This window comes from Myodes glareolus, chromosome 15 (genome assembly GCF_982192425.1).
Source record: "Myodes glareolus chromosome 15, mMyoGla1.1, whole genome shotgun sequence".
NCBI classification, from domain to species: Eukaryota; Metazoa; Chordata; class Mammalia; order Rodentia; family Cricetidae; genus Myodes; species Myodes glareolus.
In genome coordinates this window covers 50561905-50586280 of record NC_142040.1, presented here as the reverse complement: position 1 = coordinate 50586280, position 24376 = coordinate 50561905, and the positions used below count along the sequence as shown (strand labels likewise).

The 24376-nt window shown below is 38.4% G+C and overlaps 1 protein-coding gene across 1 annotated transcript in view; it reads left to right on the top strand.

Moving 5' to 3' along the window:
- Positions 1–24376, top strand: part of Wdr70 (WD repeat domain 70) — a 213957-nt gene that overhangs the window by 116618 nt on the left and 72963 nt on the right. The window contains exon 10 of the mRNA XM_048428883.3: positions 17869–18043. Within this exon, the coding sequence (XP_048284840.3) occupies positions 17869–18043 (175 nt within the window). The remainder of the gene's footprint in view (positions 1–17868; positions 18044–24376) is intronic.

Below are 24376 nucleotides of genomic sequence, written 5' to 3'. Positions count from 1 at the left end.
AGATCTTCTCTATTTCCCCTTCCCAGAGAGATCCATGTCTGTCTCTCTTAGGGTTCTCCTTGTTCCCTAGCTTCTCCGGGATCATAGACTATCTGCTGGTTATCCTTTACTTCACATCTAATATCCACTTATGAGTGACTATACACCATGTTTGTCTTTCTGGGTCTGGGTTACCTCACTCAGGATTTTTTTTCTAGTTCCATCCATTTGCCTGAAAATTTTAAGATATCATTGTTTTTTTTTCTACTGAGTAGTACTCCATTGTGTAAATGTACCACATTTTCTTTATCTGTTCTTTGGTTGAGGGGCATCAAGGTTGTTTCCAGGTTCTGGCTGTTAGGAACAATGCTGCTATGAACAGAGTTGAGTACATGTCCATGTGGGATGAGTATGTATCCTTTGAGTATGTGCCCAAAAGTGGTATTGCTGGGTCTTGAAGTAGATTGATTCCCAATTTTCTGAGAAACTGCCGTACTGATTTTCAAAACGGCTGTACAAGTTTGCACTCCCACCAGCAATGGAAGAATGTTCCCCTTATCCCACATTCTCTGTAGTATAAGCTATCATTGGTGTTTTTGATTTTGCCATTCTAACTGCTGTTAGGTGGTATCTCAGAGTTGTCTCCTGTAATCAGATTGATGACTACCTTAATTGTCATCGTAGAAACTTCATCCAGCAACTGATGGAAGCAGATTCAGAGATCTACAGCTAAACACTGGGACTAATTCTCAGAGTCCAATCGAAGAGACGGAGGAATGATAATATGAACAAAGGGGTCAAGACCATAATGGGGATACCCACAGAAACAGCTAACATGAGCTAGTGGAAGCTCACTGACTCTGAACTGACAGTGGAGGAACCTGCATAGGCTCAAAATAAGCCCTCTGAATATGGGTGACAGTTGTGTGGCTGGGGCAGTGACAGTGGGACCAGGATTTAGCCCTAGTACTTGAACTGACTTTTTGGAGCCCATTCTCTTTGGAGGGATACTTGCTCAGCCTAGATACAGCAGGGAAGGTCTTGGTCCTACCTCAAAGTGATGTGTCAGACTTTGTTGATTCCCCATGGGAAGCCTTACTCTCTCTGAGGAGTGGATGGGGGGTTGGGGTGGATGGAAGGAAGTAAAATAGTACAGACAGAATGCAAGGCTCCGTGGAAAATGTGAACGTGTAGGGAAGGCAGGAGCCCTGTCAGGATGGAAACAGCAGCAGCACACTGACGGTGCTTGGGTGCAGACAGGGCAGAGAGGAAGAAGGGGCCTACAGATGGGAATATTGTGTGCGTGTCCGTGTCCTAACAGTTCTGCATTGTTTGTTTTGAGACATTTTCATTTTTTTCTGGCCCTAAATATAAAAACCCCACTGCCCCACTGTTAGTAGACGTGTATGGATGTCATAAAGTGATAGACTAGTAGATGCAGCTTTGCAGTAGGTAACGTTGGCTAGGCTTATTTCTGACTTACTTTAATAGAACGCCAGTTTCTTCTTTATTGTAATTATTTTTAGTTTCATTGTAAGATTAAAACAAGCCTGGATTAAGACACAACATTTTAATTCTTAAATTGAATGCAGTTGATTCAATCGAATTACTTGAACTGAATTGCAAAACATAGATCTTAGTGTTATAAATTGTACGATTATAAACCTACTTTGTCCACAAGAATGTAGAATGTAATATGGGAGAGAAAGGTGTACTTCTGTAAAATGTGAAACATGACCAGTGTTATAGGTGGAATGCAGCTTGGAAGCCCTTAGAAACACAAAGTGACACATTTGGCCAGAGAAGCTTTGATCTGCTTCCTGAGTGGGCAGGGACCTGAACCTGATCAAAGGCTCTCCAGCTTAATGTGTTCTTATTTAAATAGGCTATTTGAGAATTTAGCTGCCCTGCATAATTTTAGCCCGAAGTTGCTGTTGTGTGTTCTGAACTGTGTTCTTTGAAGGCACACACCATTAGAGAGGTGCTGGCATGAAGGAGCAGGCGAATGAATCACTGCGTGTGACCAGACTGATAGCTTCAGGGGGATGTGGAGTTTTGGCTGTTTTGCTCAGTGCTTTATTTTCAGTACTTAGGCCAGTATTTGGCATACTTCTAGTGTAAAAATATTTTCTGAATGACTGGAAGGAAGAAAGAAGTAAAACAGAAAAGCTTTGCAAACAGGTGGATCTCTGTGGGTTCTAGGCCAGCCTGGTCTACAGTAGTGAGTTCCACATCAGCCAGGGTTACACATGAGACCTTGGTGTTTTTTTTTTTTAATTTAGTTCTGAGAGTGTAAGAAATAATATACAATGCAACTCTAACAATGATAACTATGGAAAAGTTAAAGATTTGGAAGGGAGATTTGAGTATTTTATAAAGAAATTGAATTTCACTATACTTAACTCTTATTTATTTTATTATTGTGAATAATTAAACATGATCTCATTTTCTTACATTTTTCAGTATACTGGTCATAATGGACAGGTAGGTGTGTGTGTGGGTGTGTGTGTGTATGCACGCGTGCGTGCATGCATGTGCATGTGTGTATCTCAGATAAAAGAACAGCTTTTATGACAAGTAAGAAATCACCATTCCATAGGATGTCTTTCTTTAGAAGATCACTTCTGCTTTGCCATCATAGTTTTTTCTGTATTTTCTTAATTCTTTAGGATTTTCAGAAAATTTACTTAAAAATAACAGGATTATATCTTTCCTTATAGATTCTTTGGAGGTTATGCTTGTCTTCTTGGAAAAACATCCCTCACCTGCTGTATGTTTAAAACAACCCTCAGCATCTCACGGATACAGTTACAGTATCCATAGAAACCCAACTGTTTCTGATATCAACATATAGCAGTGAGCTCTCTTTGTTATTCTATCGATTTAGTGAATTCTCTTAATGTTTTCACTTCCCTGTTTTTAATTTTCTACTCTCCACATGTGAACCAAATTAAGATGGTTTATTTGGAGACTGGACTGCCAAAGCAGCCGTGGAAAGCTTCATCGGACTGCATTTGGAAAGTTTTTCCTTTGTCTTTGGCCAACAGCTCAACCCCTTTGGTTTCCCATCTGTTTAACACACGACAGTGATGGCACATTTCCATTTATCTTGGTCAGAAAACAGAATTCTGTAAATCAGCCTGGATATTACCTGCTGTGTGGTGGGTCCCAAAAGGGAAAGAGGAAGATTTTCTGTTAATCCCAGGAACTGATACAAAGAGACATATAATTGTGGGTAACTTTCTTTTGACATCTTGTTCTTTGAATTCTTGAAGTCCTGAATTTTTGAAATACAAACACTCTCCCCAAAGTACCAGCCTGTTACTGTATTCCCCTATTGTTTGATTACTTTTCATATTAAGATCTCATGATTGGGTCAGGAGAGATGGCTCAGGAGTTAAGAGCCTGGAGCACTCTGGTGGAAGACCTGAGTTCAGCTCCCAGCTCTCATACTGGGCAGCTTTCACCCACCTGTGGCTCCAGCTCCAGGGGCCTCCGGTGCTTCTCACCTCTAAGCACCTGCACTTATGTGTCCATGAGTCCTTCTCCTATACAGAGTTACAAGTAAAATAAACCTTTAAGAAATACTTCATGACCCTACTGAAGGTTTTCCTCCTTTTTGAGGGATTAAACTGGTCTAGAACAGATCCCAGTTTTGAAAGTTAAAAATGTTTTATTTTTCTCCCATGTGTTAAATATCTTTGAATTAGGAAAATAATCCCTACTCCAGGTTATATTGACTTCAAAGTCAACACTTTTTGTTTATCTGCTGACTCACTTGTTAATAATTTGTTTTCAAATAATTTGCCCATCCCCAAAGAGTTTGAGGGCTGATGAGCTGGCTCAGTGAATAAAAGCTCCAGCATGCAAGCCTGATGACTGACTTCATCTAGAGATCCTATGGTGGAGATAGCGGACTATGGAATGGTCCTCTCACATCGTGCATTAGGGCTAGGGCTTCCAGTCTTGTAGAGTGGTTAGCTTCTCTCTCCCTGACTCTGGACACAGTGTGACCTGTTGCTCCATGTTTCTGCTGCTCTGCTCTCCCCACTAGGATACACTGTATCCTTTCTGAAGCTGGAAGGCAAACCCTCCTGTCTTTTGTCATCGCAAGGAGAAAAGTAGCTAAGACGTGAAGTGACTTGTCTAATATATCATATTAAGTTTTGAGGGAAGATTTAAAAGCATGCAAATGTGACTTCATTGTCCTCAGTCTTAATCATTTTTATGTATGTATATGTATGTAGCAAGTTTTTTGCTACCCACCCAAACACATGTCAAAACAGAACTCCCAAGTGTAAAGAAAAGACATTTAAAGTAAGATCAGTGCCCAGGTCTTTAGTAGATCAAGGTAAACTGTAGATTACTCAGAGCTTTTATTTATTTATGTTTTTGTTTTTTAAATACTTATGGGATTTTTTTTGATGACCTAAGGGAAATATAGATTGTTGTAGGAAGGCCACTTGTTTGTTCCCAGCTGCTCAGCTCGGAAATAATCACACAGAAACTATATTATTTGCAATACTGTTTGACCAATAGCTTAAGTGTATTTCTGGCTAACTCATATCTTAAATTAACCCCTCTCCATTAATCTGCATATCTCCACATGGCTGTGGCCTACCGGCTAAAGTTCCATCTGGCTCCAGTGGGGCTACATGGTTTCTCTCTGACTCTGCCTCCTTTCTCCCAGCATTCCGTTTAGTTTTCCCTGCCTGCCTCAGTTCTGCTCTGCTATAGATTCAAAGCAGTTTCTTTATTCATTAATGATAATCACAGCATACAGAGGGGAATCCCACATCACTTCCCTTTTTCTGTTTAAATAAAAAATGAAGCTTTTAACTTTAACATAGTAAAATTATATATGGCAAACAGTTATCAAGCAAGAATTATAGTTACAATATTTATATCTACTTTATCTTTTATCATAACTAAGGAAAATTATAGCTATTCTTTAACTCCATTAAAAAGACTCCAGAAGGATGTAATATTACCATTAGTAAATAGAAAGTACATTGTAAGCAACTTCCAAAACTCTAGAAGTGACAGAGACATATTGCTGCCTGGACAGTCATGCACAGTTCTTTTGTACCATTGGAGCATCCATCTTCAGCCTACAGGCCCATAGTATCCAGCAAACTTTTCCATGAAGCAGGAAATTTCAAAGACAGTTCCGCCTATTTTGGCAGTTTGTCAGTCACTTTTTTCTCTGTCCTGCAGAACGTCTGCAGACTCTTTTATGAAGTAGGAACCCCGAAGGACGGTCTCGTCTTTAGATGGCCAACATCTCTGTGGGTCCTGCATGTCCAGTTCATACAGCATAACATCTTGCAGTCCAGGCAAGAATGCCTCTTCGATGCCCATCATCCTCCTCAAGTAGACTGGTGCTATCAGGAGCAGATGTGTCTCATGTCATGAAATGTCCTAAGATGTTAAAACATTTTAAATGCCATACTCTGAAGGTCTCTGAAAGATTCGAAGAATACCTATTTAACTGAATATATCTCTTTCTAAAAAACCTAATTAACATGACTAGAAGCTTGACTATTATAGATGATCATCTATTAACCTGTACTTCTTAATTATACGTTACATTTCTAAGTGAGCTGCACAAACACAATACCTTAATAAAGATCAGAAATACATATATAATAAAGTTGACCTTAAGTTTGTATCAGTAGAACAAGGTCCATACCAATGCAAATCTCTCTAGCTTATCCCCCTTTAAATGTAAACAAATATTTATAAACAATATTTATGAATATGGGTGTAGTTCTCTCCAAACTGCTTTCTGCTTTTTGTTGGGCGCAGTAATTTTTTGGGGGCGTTCATGGCGACCTTTTTGGAGGTCATTTTGCATCGAACCACATTAGTCTGGAAAAAATCCACAGGTTCTCATCTTCTGCGGAAACAAAAAAAGAACCTCTTTTCCAAAGCAATTCTTAGATCCAAATTTTGAAGTCAAGATACCTTTTTGTTGATTTATCTCAGCAGTCCATACAGTGAAATGTCTCTCTGTACTTATCTTCTTCATAGTCAAAAAATTCAAAGAAAACACAATAATATATATAATCCAGATTCTCTGTGTATTTTCCATCTTAATGTGGCTTATTTTTCTTTACACCTTTTAATCTATGACTGTCTGTACTCTGTCTCTTTAAAGACTTTACCTTTTTTTAAACCATTTACTTCTTTTTATAACTGTTTATATTCTTTTTTATTTTCTCTCCCAAGCCTATGCACATTTATTCATCACTGTGACCCATTTTAGATATCTTTTCCATCTGAATTTGCCTTTATTGAGTATCTGTAATCCTTTTCTGATCAGAACTGCTTCTTAAAATGCTAAGCACTTCTTAAAAACCTAAGCAGTGGCATTGTTAGGGCAAAACGGACCTGCCTGCTTGCTCCACTCAGTTCAACATGGCAGAAGTCTGTTCGCTGCCTCTGAGACTGCCAGGTGGGAGCCACACTCACCACCTCAACTCTGATAACCAGATGGTCCATGCTGCCACCAATTAACGTGCAGCATGGTGCCCACAAACTCTATTCAAATGCTCGGCCTCCTGAAAGAGCCAGAGTTTACACTGGCAGTACAGCCCAGAAAGCCCCTGTTTCAAAAACAAGTGACTTTTTTTTTCTGCTACCACTGAATCAGGAAAATCTCTCTTAAAGGAGCCACAGTGTTAAGCCATGATTAACTCTGTTTGTTTATTTTTTCTTTCTAGAATTCCTTTCCAAACTCTCTCAGGTTTTAAGTGGATTTTAGTTGGTCATGTTGTCACCAATTTGTTGTAGGAGGGCTGCTTGTTTGTTCCCTGCTGCTCAGTCCCTAAATAACCACACGGAAACTATATTATTTGCAATACTGTTTGTCCAATAGCTTAAGTGTATTTCTATTTGTTGTAGGTGGAGACCACTAGTTTGTTTCTGACTGCTCAGCCCCAAAATAATCACACAGAAACCATATTATTTGCAATACTGTTTGGCCAATAACTTTACCATATTTCTAGCTTGCTCTTATATCCTAAACTAACCCATCTCTATTATTCTATGTATCACCATGAGATTGTGGCAAAGTTTCGGTGTGCTCCAGAGGAGGCTTCTGCCCCCAGCAGGGCTACATGGCTTCTCACTGACTCCGCCTTCTTTCTCCTGGCATTCAGTTTAGTTTTCTCTACCTACCTAGTTCTACTCTGCCCTACCACAGGCCAAGGCAGTTTCTTTATTCATTAGCCAATAAAAGCAACACATATACATACAGAAGGACCTCCCACACCAATAGACCTCTGTGAAAAACACATGTGCTTGTCGGTTCCTCTTCACATCCCACCCCACAAGAATGCAGAATATTCCCTGTGCGTCTAGAGTAAGGGAGTGGAGACTGAGGCTCTGGGCTTATGCTAATAGATACTGAATGTGTCCAATGGGGATACATGCTTCTGCTTCAACTGGCAGCTGGATATCAGATGATATAATCCTCTTTAAGACCAGTCAGGAGACGGCTCACCACGTCCCCACACCTAGCTCTCACTGTAGCTCAGATAACTCCTGGGGAGTAAGCGAACAAAGCAGATAGAACTGTACAGTAAGTGTAGTTATGTAGTAGTAGTTGCCTTACTAGGATGTTTGAGATTATATTTGCTGATCTAGCCGATCAGTTACACGATGGAACATTTGAGCAGTTACATTCTGTCCCTCATTTCTGTGTGAGAACCTAAGTATACTTTATTTAAATTAATTTACTATAGGGACAAGGTGTAGAGCAAATGATGAAGTCAAATTTTGTGTTACTTAGGGAGCCATGAAATGAATCCTAGTCCTGGAAACCAGCTCCTGTATTTGTCATGGCATCTCGCAAGTACCTCAAGAGTGTTCAGTTTACTTAGCATTACCTGGCCCAACTTTACACAATGATCAGACAAGTGAGGTTTCTGTACATACTTTATTAGAAAACCATGTTGTTTTGAGTTAAAATCTTACCTTTGAGGCTGAGGACAACTCAGTTGGCAGAGTGCTTGCTGAACATACACAAAACCTAGGATTCAACCCCTAGTTGCATATAAACTTTTGCATGTTGCCACAGACCTGTACTCATAGTGCTTGGAAGGTGGAGGTAGGATTCTCATTTATGTAGTGTGTGGAATGCAGCTAAGGCTGTTTGAGACCCTGTTACAATCAATCAGCCAATACAATCAATCACAAATAAGCAATCCTAGCTCTGTTAGAGGTGGCTCTGACCATGGTCAGATTATTTCTCTTACCTCGCTGCTGATATGCACCTAAAAACAGCTCTTTACTCATAATGGTGAGACTTAATGATGACATAATATGGCCCCCAACACTTGTTTAGCTTTTACTCTACTTAGTGGTCATGCTGCAGACAGTGGACTTCTCAGTGCATTTCTTTGTGCAATCATGAAGGCCTCAAGTGACTGGAGAGCAGAACAGAGTGCTGCATCCTTGTGAGGCTCCGGAGGTTTGACCTGACTCTGATGGAGAAGGAATGAAGAGATGACAAACAGGCATAGAGAAGAGCTAGGTCTAGGTGTACTGGGCTCAGTGATGGAGAAGCTGTCGCACCCCAGAAGCTCACTATGTGTTTATTATATACAGTAGGACAGGATAGTGGGGTTCTTGCATACAACTAAACAAGGAGGCAGGGTTTATGGTGCACAGCTGAATCAAGGAGACAGGATTTGATAATCTGGGTAGGTGATGTTTCTGTAGGGGAGCCATCTTCAGGGCTATAAACATCTGTGTGTGGGGGAGCGCAAAATATTTTCTGTACACACTGCCAAAATTCACAGTCAGACCAGGAGGGAGAGCTCTGCCGTCCCTCTGAGCCTCACCCAGGCAAATGATTGTCATTTGCCATGAGGCTGCGGCATTGGGGTCCTTAAGTTGGCCATGCCCATGTCCACAATACACATACACTCAAGACTTCACTCACTCAGGGCTTCCTCCTCTCCCTGATGCAGAGTCTGCTGAGTTTCAGTCTCCATTTCCTTCGGGACTCCCCTTGTGAGGAGCACTTTCCAGCATGTTCACACCAGGTTCTTTTCTCAGCCTGTTCTCATGTCTGAATGGTGTTTGGATGGTTCTATTTGCTCTGCTGGTAGTTCATAGGTTTCTGCAAAGTGTTACACTGTTAAATTGAATTTTAAAACCCTGCCTGGGTCCGTATTTATCTGTCCATTTGTACTCAGCCTTGCCCCCCCTGCTTAGTATTCTATATGCTGTTACCACCCCTCACAGAAAATTTACACCCATGGAGATACTTAGGAGAATAGAACAGGCTTTACTGTAGGGCAAATACCTAGGTCATGAGCAGATGTATCACAGGTCTGAGAGAAGGAGAAAATACAAGGAGCAGGAGATTGAGACAAGCAGTGGTGGGCGCCATCTGTTACACTTGTGTCTTTTTAGAAGTGTTCGCTCATTGATTATCTTCATGGTTTTTAAAAATTATTTGCTTATTTATTATGTGTATGCATGTTTTACACACATGTATTTTACACACATTGTACAGTGCTCACAGAGGCCGGAAGAGAGTGTTGGATCTTTTGGAACTGGAATTACAAACAGTTGTTAACTGCTCGATTGGTGCTGGGAATCAAACCCCAGTTATCTGGAAAATAGCTAGTGCCATAACTGTTGAGCTGTCTCTCCGACACCCTTTATTGACAGAGGAGAAATCAGTATTTATCCCATTAGATAGTAAAGGTTGCATTTCTGTAGCCCATAATGTACTTGACAGTAAAAAGACTTTCAAAGTAATAACTGCTTTTTTTGAAAATGCAAAATACAAATTCTATTTATTTTTATATTATATTTGGTTTGTAGATACAGAAATTTTGCATTATTCTTTCCCAAGTAAAACTATCACTTTGCCATCATTTGTAGCATGCAAATCCAAAATTGTTATGACTTTGTTATCATGGATTCAGGTAGACAGATCATGTTGTAAAACCTGGGGTATACCAAATACACCCTGGCATCAGGCATATATGTACTGTATGTACCCAGGCATTCAATTATTGCATTGAAATGAATGTTACAATAGTTATTAGTCCTTTTGTATCTTAGTTTCTCTTTCGAAATAGAGGTAAGAATGCCTTCTTCAGAGTACTGTGAGTGTGGCTTAATCAGTTTTTTATTGCTATGAAGAGATACCATGACCATGAGAACTCTTACAAAGGAAAACATTCAGAGGATTAGTTCACTGTCACCATGCAGGAAGCCTGTGATGTGATGCTGGAAAGATAACAACTGGGACGTCAGTGTTCTGATTGGCAGACATCAGGAAGAGTGAGAACTTGGGCCTGGCTTGAGCACTTGAAGCCTCAAAGTCCACCACTAGTGACTTACTTCCTCCAAAAAGGCCATACCTCCTAATAGTGCCATTCCCTATGAGCCTATGGAGGCCATTTTCATTCTGACCACCACAGAGTGCCAAACGGTGGGGTGCTGTACAGTGCCTGCCTCACTAAGAGCACGTAGTCCAAACTTCACTGTGTAAAGTTCCTATTCAGACCTTTAGCATGATATTTTGAATTTATTACCAAACACATTTTGTCTTCTTATGACTCCGGAGGAAAAAGATTCTTCAAGTTCAAGAGTTTTGTTGTAGGTTAATTTGTTAGAGATATTGAAAAGACTCACTGTTTTAGTGTAAACTTCTGAAGTAACATTGGCTTCACTACTTAACTCTACAACTTGATTAAGTGTTGTTTAGTTCCTCTGTCAGAAGAAACTATTCCCTTTTGAGAGACGAATATTTATCTCATTTTCAAATTTGCACTGAATCACTCTTTTGCAATGCAACTTTATCTTTGGAATCTGTTTTGCAGATGTGGAATTTTCTACATTTAAATTTGGTTGGTTAAGTGAAAATTTGTATATGTATTGTATTTTAGAAGCCTTTAAAAATAGAGTAATAGCAATAATTGTTTTCAACTTTAGTAACTTGTTGGGCATCCTGCTGGCACCTGGTGGTTCAGTGGGGAGTTGGTCCAGCAGCACTGGTGACCCCTGGCAGCACTAGCAGTAAAGAGTGGGTAAAGCAGATTGCTGTAGGGTGTGTCGTACTCCCTTCATCCTGTGATGGCCATCATCTCTGTCTTCTGCCCCATGTCTCCATCCTCTACCTCTAACCTCTGTGCTGTTTGCTCTCGTCAGATTATTTCCTTCTCATGAGTAAAAGCCGCAGTAACTGCAGACATACTGTATCACATGGTCTCCACATTATAGGCTAACCCACATGTGATGCCTTAGCATAAAACATGTTAAAAGAGAAAGTCATTAGTGAAACAGAACTGAGAGATTTGTCTTATGACCCACATGGATTCACTTTGAATTTCCTGCTGTCCAGTCAGGTACTTGGAGATGCAATTGGAGAGCTGCAGAATTCTGCTTTGGGGCCATTCTCAAATGTCAATTTTTCTCAGAGACGCACTCACTTTGAATTTCTGGTTAGTCAGAAATGGGTGCTGCTTGAAGCACTGGGTCTTGAATATTTTAACTACTTTCTAGTGTCTTTCTCTCTTAAGTTCTCAAGGTGACTAACAGCATCATTCTCATGTCTGTCAGGTACATTGTCTTAATTTACCTGGGCTCTGTACCCTAGCTGTAGATTGAGGTATCTTACTAGAGCATGAAGCTGACCTTAGCTAGAAATGGAAACAACCAAAATGACCTTCAATGATGGTGAACAAACAGAGAAAATGTGGTACATATACACTATGGGACAATACTCAGCTGTAAAGAAAAATGAAATTGTGAACATTTCAGATAAAGGCGGGGGGGGGACCTAAAAGATCATATTGAATGAAACCCAAAGACCCAGAACACTAAACAGCATGTTCTCTCTCATCGGAGGCTCCCACCTCCAAATCTTCAGACTTGAGTACATTTCTTAGAGTGACTGCAGAAACCATGAAAGTAAAAAGGGACCATTGTCTTCTTACTGCAGTTGCTAAGTATATGTATATGAATTTCCTGTCAAGTGTGTATTCATAGAGATTATTGTGGGTTTACATAAAAGCTAGGACATTGTCCTTATTTCTGTGGAACTGAACACCTTAATACTTTTTAAACAAGAAGACCTTTCTTACTTTTTTTTCTATCAAGAGAGTCCACAAGTTTCAGACTCTTGTGTCAGTTGAGTTGCTTGTGTAGTCTTTTGAGAAAAATTAAACCAAGATCTAAGTGATTTCCATGCAAAATTAATGCTTCCCCCGACTTCTGCCAAGTGCTGTGATGCATTTATGCAGCAGATGCCAGAAAGTTTAGAACTTGTATCTGGAAACAGTCCAAAATTCTAAGACAGAAAGCATTTGTGCCTGGGGCGAAGTAATGACCCCACCTGTGTCTTTTTCTTGTCTTCTGGATATTTTCATTTTATGTCCAGAAAGGCTCAGGCAGGCCCTTCTTCTATTTTTAAATCTTCCCTCTGAAACAGTTTTAATTTTACAAGTCTAGATCTCACTCCAAGTTTCAGAATATGTCTTCTACAGCATAAAATGTTCTGACAGATACCTAATGGCTTAGCACTTAAGCATCTATTTTTTAGACACAAATTGAGAGACTTGGAGCCATAAAACTAGTGTGTAATTAGTCACTATCAGATGTTGTATGAGCTTGTATTTCACACATCTGTATGCTAGGTAAATTACTTTGCACTTTCTCATTATTTTGATAACTAGCCCAACCTGTTAATAAACTAAAATAAATGGAAATACTTAGTTGTTGGATTTATTAGCTTTGTTTTTTATTTATGATCTAGGGGGAAACCAGAAAGGAACAAGTATTTATTGAGTCCCTATTGTGTTCCAAATATTGTCCTAGATATGTTTACTTCCCTAATCTCATTTGGTCCTCACAGCCCCTCATTATCCCAGTTGTAGAGATGATGAACTTTAAACAAGCCACATGATGACTCTTTATACTTGTGTGGGGTCTTTCTCATCATACGTCTAAAGCCATCTGTCATTGGGGATGCTGAGTTATAAAAAGGAGAAGTTGACTATTGTAATTTATCCTGACCACTGCAGAGCTGGGGCCAGAAAAATGAAAACACATGTAGTATTTCTCAATGTTTTGTGATTGTTAATTATGGGAAACAGTTAATAGAGATAGGGAACACGTAAACAATACAGGACACCTTCAGCAAGGGGCAGGCTTTCTAATGCTTGAATACAAATAATGCTGTTCCAGTGGACATCCATGTCCAAACCATTAACCTCGAACCATTTAGCCTGTTCAGTTAGATAATCTTGTTATAAAATTTAAAACTATAAAGTTTACAGAAGAAATAAAGGAAATTTCTATGATTTTTTTTGGTTAGTTATGAACCTTTTAAGTGTGTCACTTTCAAATACTGATAATTTAAAGTGTATAAAAATTTAAGGAGGAGGCTTTAGTTTAACTGCTAGATTGCCGGCCTGGCAGGTTCAAAGCTCTGGAATTCTCAGTACCGTGTAGACCAGGTGTGGTGGCACACATTTTTAATACGGGCACAAAGGAGGTAGAGATAGCATATCAAAAGTTCCAGGTCTTTTGGGATGTTTGAGACCTAATCTCAAAGAGTTTTTTAAATATTTGCTTATTTTATGTGTATGTGTGTTTTGCCTCCTTGAATGTTTGCATACCACATGCTTATCATCAGATTCCCTGGAACTGGAAGTACAGAGCAGCCATGCAGGCACTGAGAACTAAACCCTGGTTCTCTGCAGGAGGACCTTAACACTACCCACGTGTCCTTAACTGCTGAGCTAGTCTCCAGTCCATCAATATTTTTTAAAACCTGTTGCCTGAAACACTTTTTAAAAATGAATAGTCGTGGGTAAAAATTAGTCTTGGCTAATACTTGCTGGTTTACAAATACATTTCTCGTCCAGAACTTAGATCCATAGCTGAAGATTAACTTGATATTTTTGCCTAACACCACTTCCTGCACCCCCCAAAACCAACCAACAAAAGGAAAAAAAAATCTTGTATCTAGAATAAAGTGGCTAGTAAAAAGAAAATAAACTACTTAATATTGGAAGCAGGCAAACATTTGAACAATTCTTTCACCAAAGGGGGAAAAAATAGTGTGTGGAACAATCCTCAACATCACTAGGCATTTTGGAACTGAAAATTAGATCCATAATGCATGGTACTCAACTTCATATTCAGGTTACTGCCAGCCAAAAGAGTAAAGAATCTGAAGAAGGAATTGTAACCTTCTGATAAGCTTCCTTGAGATCCTTTCTCATTTACACCCTATTGCTCAAAACTAGCTGTATATGAGTCTAGGAAATGCAGACGCTGAAGAGCAAAACCAGAAGGCTGTGTCACAGGCTTTAAGAGGTCTTACTGCCAAGTTACCTTGTAGCCTGGTGCTCTTTACTCCTGTTTATGAACCCTTGTTTGAGCTTACACTAGGCAGTGTGGCCTTTTTTGTTGGGGGCAGCAGACCCCTGAACCCTTGATTTTGTTTGCCTCCGACTCTTTGCCTGCTGAAGTGAACGGAGTAAACAGCTTGTTTTCCTGGCCTGCAGCTGCTCTGAGCACAAGACTCTCATGAAATCCTGATGGCAGGAGAGTGGTTTCTGGTGGGTTTTACAGCTGTAAATCCCAGGAGCTGGGGCGTGGCTATCAGTTAAAGATCCCTAAATAAGCTTCCCTGGAGCACAGTAAAGCTGGCATTCTTGTTTCAAGGATGACCGTGTCCTTGTGACTCGTCTGTGTGCATAAGTGTTTAAATCTCCAGCCTCTTTCATGCCTTGCATCCTGTCCCGTAGTGGAGGCGCTAAACTTTTTCTGTTCTGTTCTGTTCTGTTCTGTTCTTTTCTTTTCTTTTCTTTTTTTGAGGCAGGGTCATGCTACATAACTCAGGCTAGCTTCTAACTTGCAATCCTGCTGTTAAGACTTCTGAGCGTTGCATCTACAAGCGTGCCATCACTTTTAGCTAGCACCGTCTTAAAATAAGATACAACACTTAGTTGACAACTCTTATACTTGAGTTTTGATCATTTTAAGCAGTTGTTGGAGGTATCATACTTCGAAACAATTTAGATTTTGGAGTGTTGTAGGTTCTGAACTTTTAGGTTAAAAAGGATAACTTCCATTAGAGAGAATTCAACAGTAATATTGTCGTGCATTTCTCATTGTGATTTTTTTCTTTTGACAGGATAGGGTCTCAGTTTTGCTCTAGATCTCACTATTATAGCTCAGATTAGTTTTGACCTCTTGGCAGGCTTCCTACTTCAGCCTTCTGAGTGCTGGGATTGTAGGAACAAACCACCACACCCAACTAGTGGGGAAGTTTTAAATTATATATTTGACCTTTTACATATATATTGTATTATATAAATATATATTTTAGTAATATATTTGAATTAATATAAATGAATACTATTAATCTTGATTTTTTGAGTAAACTCTGATTGTTACCTGTTTCTGGAAAATTTGTTCACTTTGTTTAAATTGTCAAATTTATTTACTTATCTCTTTATTTCTTTTAAATTAGATTGATTCAGTGTAGCCACTTTGGGAAGAAAATGAGAAAATGCAGCTTCTCCCCCAAGTTCATCTCTGGGGTTCTGGCTTGAGAATAGGGTTTATTAAAATCAAGAGACACACAAAGCTAAGCAGTTCAGCACAAGGTGGCCCCTTCTTACCATTCTGTCAAAGTTCATTTTATTCTTATGTAATAATGGGAGTAATTGTTTAGATACTTGGCATAATAAATGCCTATGAAACATTGTGTGAATCTATTTTTTTCTTTTATAATGGGAATATTGTAAACCACACATTTGTATTAAAGATATCTCCTAAGACAAAGCAATATAGTATAGAGTAAACCAAATGTAAATTATTGTAGGCAGATGAGTTCTTTTGTAGCTACTGTGAATTTGTTGGAATCTTTAGATTATGTTTTGAAAACATTTATTCATTGTTGACATTTTTTAAAATGTCTGTTTATTTAAATAAGGGTCTTTATTAATAGTGTAGCTAGGCAGGTGCATATATTGATATTTATATAAAACTGCAGTTTACAAAGCAAAAAAAAAATCTGTTCCTAAAATACTGATTGACATTTCACTGCTGTCAGGCTCTAGGGACGGTATGCTCATTTAGGACACTCATGTCCACACTGTCTGCACTCCGTTTTATGTTCATCACATTGTTCCTATGGCTTTTCTTAATTCTAATAAAAGGGACTGTTCTATATATTTTATCTCCATTGTCACATTGGTTTTGTGTAATAGTGCTAGTGATTGTGGTGAGATTTACCAACTGCATCGTTAACTTCCCAGTCTGTCTTCCACTCTTCTGCCTCAGCCTGTGCTCTAGCACTCTCATTTGTTTTATTTGAACATGCATTATTAGCCTCATAATATGTGATTTTAATATTGCTTATTGCCATGTGGTTTTTAAAGAGACTTGAACATCTTTTAAAATGTCTTTTATGTTAGCCTTCAGTTTCCTTATGTAGATTTGGGCTTCTATTTGTTTTTGGATTTTACTTTTAAGAACTTCTTTTAACATACCTTTTATCACATATTGGGTAGCAGTAAGTTTTCTCATATTTGTCTTTTGAAAAGGCCTTGATTTCAGCTTGCTTTTTAAACACATTTTTATTGTCTGTAAAACATTAGATCCCCCCGCCCCCCACCAAACTTTAAGGATATTCTTTTTGTCTTAACTGTATAGTTTCTACTAGAAGTTTTGACCTCATTTTTGTTTTTCTGTATCTAATAATTTCGTCTATTTAAACCTCCCTCAGGGCAGTGCTCCTGTCCCTGGAGTGAGTAGGAGTTTACTCTGCTGTGCCCCAGGCCTAGCTGCTGTGACTTGCCCCTTGGTGAAAGCTCAGAGGCCAAGAGCTATGCTTCTGTTTAGCTCCCAGAGGCATGGGGTTTTTGTTTGGGTTCTAGAATGGGGCATGAATTTTTCTTTTTTTAGTTTAGTGCATTTTATGGTATATACTATAGAGTATATAATTTATTAATTTATAAATTAATGTGCATTCAATAGGCGGCATATGCCTAACAGCTCTCCTGGTCAAGATATACAATCGTAGAGTTTGGAATCAATTGCATTATAGAGCATGGACTACAAATAACTGATAGATGTGAAGTAGAATTTGCTACTTGCTTTTTGATTTGATGGCATTCAAATGGTTTGCTTTATTTTTTTTTCCATTATACATACCCAATCCAAGTTCCCAGTCCCTCCCCTCCTCCCATTCCCTCCACCTACCCTCACCACCACACCTCCCATCCACTCCTCAGAGAGGGTAAGGCACATTGCTTTGGGGAAGGTCCAAGGCCCTCCCTATTATATCTAGGCTGAGCAAGGTATCTGCCCAAAGGGAATTAGGGTCCCAAAAAGCCAGTTCAAGCAGTAAAGATAAATCCTGGTACTACTGCCAGTGGCCCCTCAGTCTGCTCAAGCCATGCAACTGTCACCTATATTCAGAGGGACTAGTTTGGTCCTATGCTTGTTCCTTCGCAGTCAGGCTGGTGTTGGTGAGCTCCCATTAGCTCAGGTAGACTATTTCAATGGGTGTCCCCATCATGGTATTGACCTCTTTGCTCATATTCTCACTCCTCCCACTCTTCAACTGGACTTTGGGAACTTAGTCCAGTGCTCTAGTACAGATCTCTGCCTCTTTAGTTCTATGAATATTCATAAATGTGGCTTTCTATTTTATACTAGTATATTTTAGTACTATTTAATATATAGTATATTAAAAAATCCTTAAAAGAAAGGTATAGCTTAATAAAATAAATTAAAGTAAAAAGAAATTCCAAAAAAAAAAAGAAAGAAAAAGTAGTCTTTTTGGGCCTTTTCTTTCAATCTGTTGTTAATAAATGATATTCCCTCTTTTCCTTTTAGGACTGTAAGGCTTTGGGAAGTTGAAAATCCAAAGAAGCAAAAAAGCGTTTTTAAACCTCGGACAATGCAGGGTAAAAAGGTCATTCCCACTACGTGCACGTACAGTAGAGATGGGAACCTTGTGGCAGCTGCCTGCCAGAATGGAAGCATACAGATCTGGGATCGAAACTTGACAGTAAGCCAAAACCTTTTTTGTTTTTTGAGATGGGGTTTCTCTATGTAGCCCTGGATGTTCTGCTGTCCTTGAACTCACTATATAAACCTGACTGGCTTTGAGTTCACAGAGACAGCCTGCCTCTGCCTCCAGAGTGCTGAATTAAAGGTGTCTATCACCATACCCAGCTGAAGTCTATGACTTTTAAATCTTTTTTGTTTGTTTGTTTGCAGTAGATAGTTAAAGCATGAAGACAAACATCTTGTTAAAATACTATGAATTTCAATTTCCTGAATTTTGAATAATTTAAGCTGCAGTATTAGTTTATCAAGTACTGTTTTTTTTTATAATAACCAGTATTTCAGCCAACGTTCCAGCTCTGATTTAGAGTGTAATTTTAAGATAAATTTACCCTTTTGATATAAAATTTAAAAATTATAGTATGGCTTATTAAAAATCTCAATTTCACTTTGAAAAAAAATGTTTCTTCGTAATACAGAGGAATACTGAACAGAAAACCAGAAAACACTTTTTAAAGGATATAAGAAAACTGAAAAATCTAAAATTATTTCAGTTGTTTTATAATGATTTCTATAATAATTTAGATAATGTTTTATTTTAATATTCTTTTCTATGTCAGACTATTTTAATAGGTTTAAGTTTTCTTTTTATAGTTTTAGTTAATAGATTTTGAACTGAAAAGATCTGCAGAAACAATGAAAGTGAAAGCTCCTAACTCATTCTGTAGATTACCAATGAGCTTTAAAGGCCTTAGTTAGTGTAGGTGTGAAAGGAAAATATTTCATAGGTAAAAGAGTCGAGGCTACCAGTGTTACAGTTGTATGCAAATGTTGTCAGATCTTTTACGTTTTATTTACTTGTTTGTGTGGTTTGTTGGGGGTGTACTTGTCCATGGGGCGTGTGTAGACGCCAGAGGACCTGCTGGACTCTGCTCCTCCTTTTACTGTAGGTCCCAGAAGTCACTTGTGGGCAAGTGTCCTTTATCCACTGTGCGTCTGACCTACCCTATAAATGTTGTAATACAGTTTGAATTCTTTACTTGAGTAAAAGGTTCTTGTCAAATTATTAATTAGTATTTATTGAATATATTTTATATGCTAGACCATATTCTAGATTTTAAGAGCCTTGATAAAAAGTTTCCTGCCTTCATGGAGTTCACATTTGAATTTTAAAAATGTTTATTAAAGGAAGCTAGAGAGAGGGCTCAGCCGTGAAGAACACTGGCTGCTCTTCTAGAGGACCCAGATTCAATTCTCATATCCATTTGTGGCTCACAACTGTCTGTAACTCTAGTTTTATGGAATTCAATGCCCTCTTCTGGCCTTGGAGGGCACCAGACACATGATACAGAAACACATGCGAACAAAACATCCATATACATAAAACATACATAAAATAAAAACAATCTTTTCATCTTTGTTCCTCAAACGGTTATATTTTAAAACATTTACGTTTTGAACAGGATCCTAGGGAGCATCCTTGTCTTTTCAGGGAGGTAAAGTCATTTGTGTTGAAGTAAGGTGAAGTGTAATGATGGGGGGAAACCCTACTGATAATGCTGGAAATATCTTCGGCATTTTCTGTTTGTCAGATCTTTTTATTTCTGTTTTCATCTCCACTGTAAACTCCATAAAGCTTCATAACAGCACACAGATTTTAAAATGCCTTTGAATCGTAAACTGAATTTTAACCAAGCAGTAAATCTTCTAGTAACTGGCTTTCATCGTCTGTGGGTACTGCTAACTTAAACAACACGTAGTTTTCTTGTGGAGCTTTAAGAGTAGTGTTTTCAGAATGCTTTACACACAGGTGTCTTTCTCTTAGGACCTGTTTTCATTATTACTATATTTTTAAAATAAAATTGAGTGTAATTTTTGAAGATCAATCTCACATATCTTGAAATAATGGCAGTTTGTCATTTCCAATTTTGTGAAAAACAAAGCAAGGTGTGAGGGTCAGTGTTCTAAGCCATCTGCTAAGGGATCAGGGCCTAAGACATCCTGCTGATTCCAGTCTTTAATTCTGTTTTGCTGACTTTAGTAACATGTGAACATGTAGTTACTAGACTGTATCCTATTTCTTATATTTATTTATTTTTATATTAGTATAAGCTGGAAATAAAATGAGAAGAAAAAGCTTCACTGGGAAATACTCTTTGATTTAAAACAGATTTTAAAATAATTTTGAATTGTTATTTCAACTATATCTATCTATCTATCTATCTATCTATCTATCTATCTATCTATCTATCTATCTATCATCTATCTATCCATCCAAATCACAGAAACATGACAGTTGAAGGGAGAAAAGCTAGTAGCAACTGCTCGTTACACAGGGCCAAAGGTGGTGTGATGGCACGTTTGTGATGAGAAGGTGAAACTGTCACAGTTGCCACCTTAATCCTGGAGCTTGCGTTTAATTCCCTTTAACATACCTTGAACAAAGCACTTCCTCACAAATGCAGGATCTGCTAGTGACAGTGCTTGTGTCCCGAGGATCTCCCTTTCCTCTAGAGCAGTGTTCTCAACCTTTCTGATTCTGTGGTCCAGTTCCTCATCTTCTGGTGACCCCCCAACCATAAAATCATCTCATTACTTCTTCATAACTGTACTTTTGTTATTGTTATAAATTGTAATGTAAATTCTGATGCAGGATATCTGGTATATGACCCCTGTAGGGTTGTTCAGCCTCCAAAGGGTTGTGACTCACAGGTTGAGAACCTCTGTTCTAGACCTACGCTAATCAGTGTGCTATCAGTCACAGGTTTTGCAGGAGTGGGAGACAAACGGGTAATGACGTGAATATGGTGAGAAGCACATTATATGCCTGCATGAAATTCTCATAAAAACTCTGTTATTACTTATAGCTAATATATGCTAATAGAATTTAAAAGAATTTTATAGTAGGATATACATGCAGTTTATACTCTTCAAAGAATTTGTTTTCTTACTGTGTTTGCCACCTCTCCTGTATTCTTTTTGTCCACCATCCTGGTGTTTGTCTACTTGAGGAACATTTTAATTGATATTCTTGCAACCCTATTACTTCACTGAGAACAAGACAAAAGAAATTTAAATGAGAATTATCTCTGAGATTATCTGTGAGCAAGTGGTATCTTGTCTAAAACCCAGAATTGGGGAAGACAGAGGACAGAGTAGATAATCCCATGGTCTCTAGGGTGGTGTTCCTTTTGGATAAGATAGAGATTGAGATTACATTACAGAGAAAGAGTTCTGACATTACCAAACCAGCAGACCAAAGCCACTCTGTAAAAATCTGAAAGGCTTTCTTGAGAGTCTCAAAACTCTCTGTTGAATAATCTTTTTTAGAGTCTTGTCAAGTAATTGATAAAAAGCTTAATACAGAGAAGAATAAACTAAAACAAACAGGATATTTTGGAGATGCTGTGGGACCCCTGAGTCTCTGGAGCTGCTACTTGAAGACTCACGGATGCTATCTGCTGCCTTATATTAAAATATCTCTCAAGATTTAAAATTTTATTCTTAAATATTATTTTCTTTTAAATTTTCATAATGTACATTTTAAAGGGTACCAACATTTGCCCATATTCAATGTAATGATGTTGAGCTTTTAATGAGTACCAGCATTTGCACGTATTCAGTGTAATGATGTTGAACTTTATTATGAAATTTTCATACATGTTTGCCATGTACATTGCTCATGTTCACTCCCTTGTCACCATCTCTTGCCTTCCCTCTTTCCAAATAGAGCCCTTCTTAGTTCATTTTTTTTTTAAAAAAAAAATCTAGATTCTACATGAGAGAAAACAGACAGTATGTGTTTGTTTGAATCTAGCTGTTTTGTGTAACGTGATCTTCAGTTCCATAACCCATGTTTGGGATCCTTTTTTCTCACCTCAAGTATTAAATTCAACCAAATTTTCTTATTTGCTAACTTCTTTCCGTAACTTTTCCTGTGGTGCATGTATCGGATAGGACAGTTTATGTGTATGTGTGGAGGTCAGAAGTCAGCCTTGGGTGTTGTTCCTCTGGGGCCACCATCCTTGTTTTTGGAGACAAGGTCTGTCTCTGGGATCTGGGGTGCTCCCTTTAGTCTAGGCTTGCTGAGCAGAGAGCCGCTTGCCTCTCCTTGGCTCTGCCTCTCCAGCATGTGATTACAGGTTCATGCTACCACTCCAAGCTTTCTATATAGGTGCAGAGCATTGAGGTCAGACTCTCATGTTTGCATGGCAAACACATTACCGGTTGAACTATTGCCTTAGCCCCATTTTTCTTGTGTTTGGACCTTTTCTGAAGCTGTCATAGCCCTGAAAATAAGAACATCATTTCATTTTGTAAGAGTTTCTATATTTTATGTGTATTTACTATGATTGACTTTGAAGAAAGAATTTTTGTCTTCTCCTTTCTTCTAATACCCAATGCAGTAGCCCAAATTTCTTTTAAATGTGGTGTTAACATGTTAAAAGCTAAAGATTTTGAAAATTTGTGATACTTTGCCATATTATGTTGTATGCTCATTCCAAGACTTACTTTGTGATAAATCTGTCATGCATTGTGTATTTTTCAAGAGTCATATAACTCTGACTTAGAAAATATTTTTACATAGTTGTTAATCATTTTCTTCTATCTACACATGTGAAGATGTGTGAAGAATTCATTAAAAATTTATCTTTGAGAATATTTCTACCAAAAATAATTGCTTTCGGGTTTGTTTTTAAAATTTTTGTGACATACCCCTTTGTGTCAACCTCAGACGTAATGTATGGAAGACCTTTGGGTTTCTAATTACTCTATAGTCTATGAATGCAACTTCATCTTTCTTTAGTGGCAGTACACAATGGTCATTAAATAGTTTTCAGAGTCTAAGGTTCATTTACAGCTTTGTCTCCTGTCCCATGTCTTCTGCCAGGTGTCTTTTCCCTTCTTTTTGCAAGACTGATCACTTAATAATTCATAGCCTTCACCCCATTATAGAGAGTCAAGTAAGAGCATTACAATGATAACTCTAAGCAGGAAGGATGGTAGTAACTTATGGAGGAAAATATTTTCAACAAGTTTTAAATACCAGATAATTTGGAAAAGGTTTCTGGTGTCTTACATTGAGGGGGAAAATCCTGAGAAATACTAAGAGCAATGTTAGAAACCCAGATGTAGATGTTTGTCTCTTCTTAGCTTGCTAGTGAGGATCTAGAAAACTATGAAGAGACCTAGGAGAAGTAGAGTGCAGCAGAGTGTATGACAGTGTAGCATGTTTGTAAATGCAACCCAAGACATATAGGCAAAATGTGGATTATTTGCTACTAGTCAGTATGAGTTCCTAAGCTAAATAGTATCCTGAGATCAAACTCTACTATGCTACAGAAACTCTTCTGTGGTTTTACCACTAGAAGGGAAAAAGGAGGTCGACCAATAGTTATTAAGGTGGTGCTCTGTGCGTGCCCTGTCCGGGCACTTTGAGTACATTATCAGTTACAAAACTCATAGCCTAACTAGGTAGGGATCATGCCTTCATGCCATAAATAAGTTATTTCAGTTACTGCTTTTTATATAAAGTATGTCTCTAATTCAAAGTACAGATAAGTAGAGTTGGGTAGCTCATGAGGTAGCCTGGGGTAGATAAGTAGAGCACTGGGTCCAACCTCTTATACCACAAAACAAAACCAACTATATAAACTCTCCCAAATTACTTCAATTCTAGTTTCTAAAATATTAAATAAAAATTATAAAGATTTGTATAAGGTTTTAGAAGAACCCTTTAGTCTAGATAAAAGTGAAATAAGTTGCCAATTATTCTATGGAGCTGTCATTTTTCTCTCTTCTGGTGTGATGATATTTGAATTGATTTATATGTAACATTTCACTTAGTTCTCATATAAATGCTATTATTATGAAGAAAGTTAGACACAGAGAGAATGAGTTGCCTACTCAATATCAGAGTTAGTAAGTAGCACAACCGAAGCCAGTCCTAGAGCATTGTTCTATTTTCAATTAGAAATATTCCCCATAGGCTCCTGTATTTGAATTCTTTGTCCCTGGTTAGAGATGCTGTTGGCGAACTTTTGAGTGTCTATAGCCTCACCCTCTTCCAGTTGGAGACACGGGGACAGGGTAGAGTACAGACAGTTTGGCTCGAGAACCATTCTTAATCTTTACTCTGTCATTACATTGTATTGGAGTTATTTGAAATGGTATTTCCAGAAGTCAGGATGAATCAACACATCACAGGCAATAACTGGTGCAAAGCCCACAGGCAGCAGTAGTAAGTGCAAAGACCCAGGAAAGAGCAAACTTAACAAACTGATAGAGGCCAACTAGACTGGAGCTTGCTCAGCCTGAAGAGGACAGGCGGAGA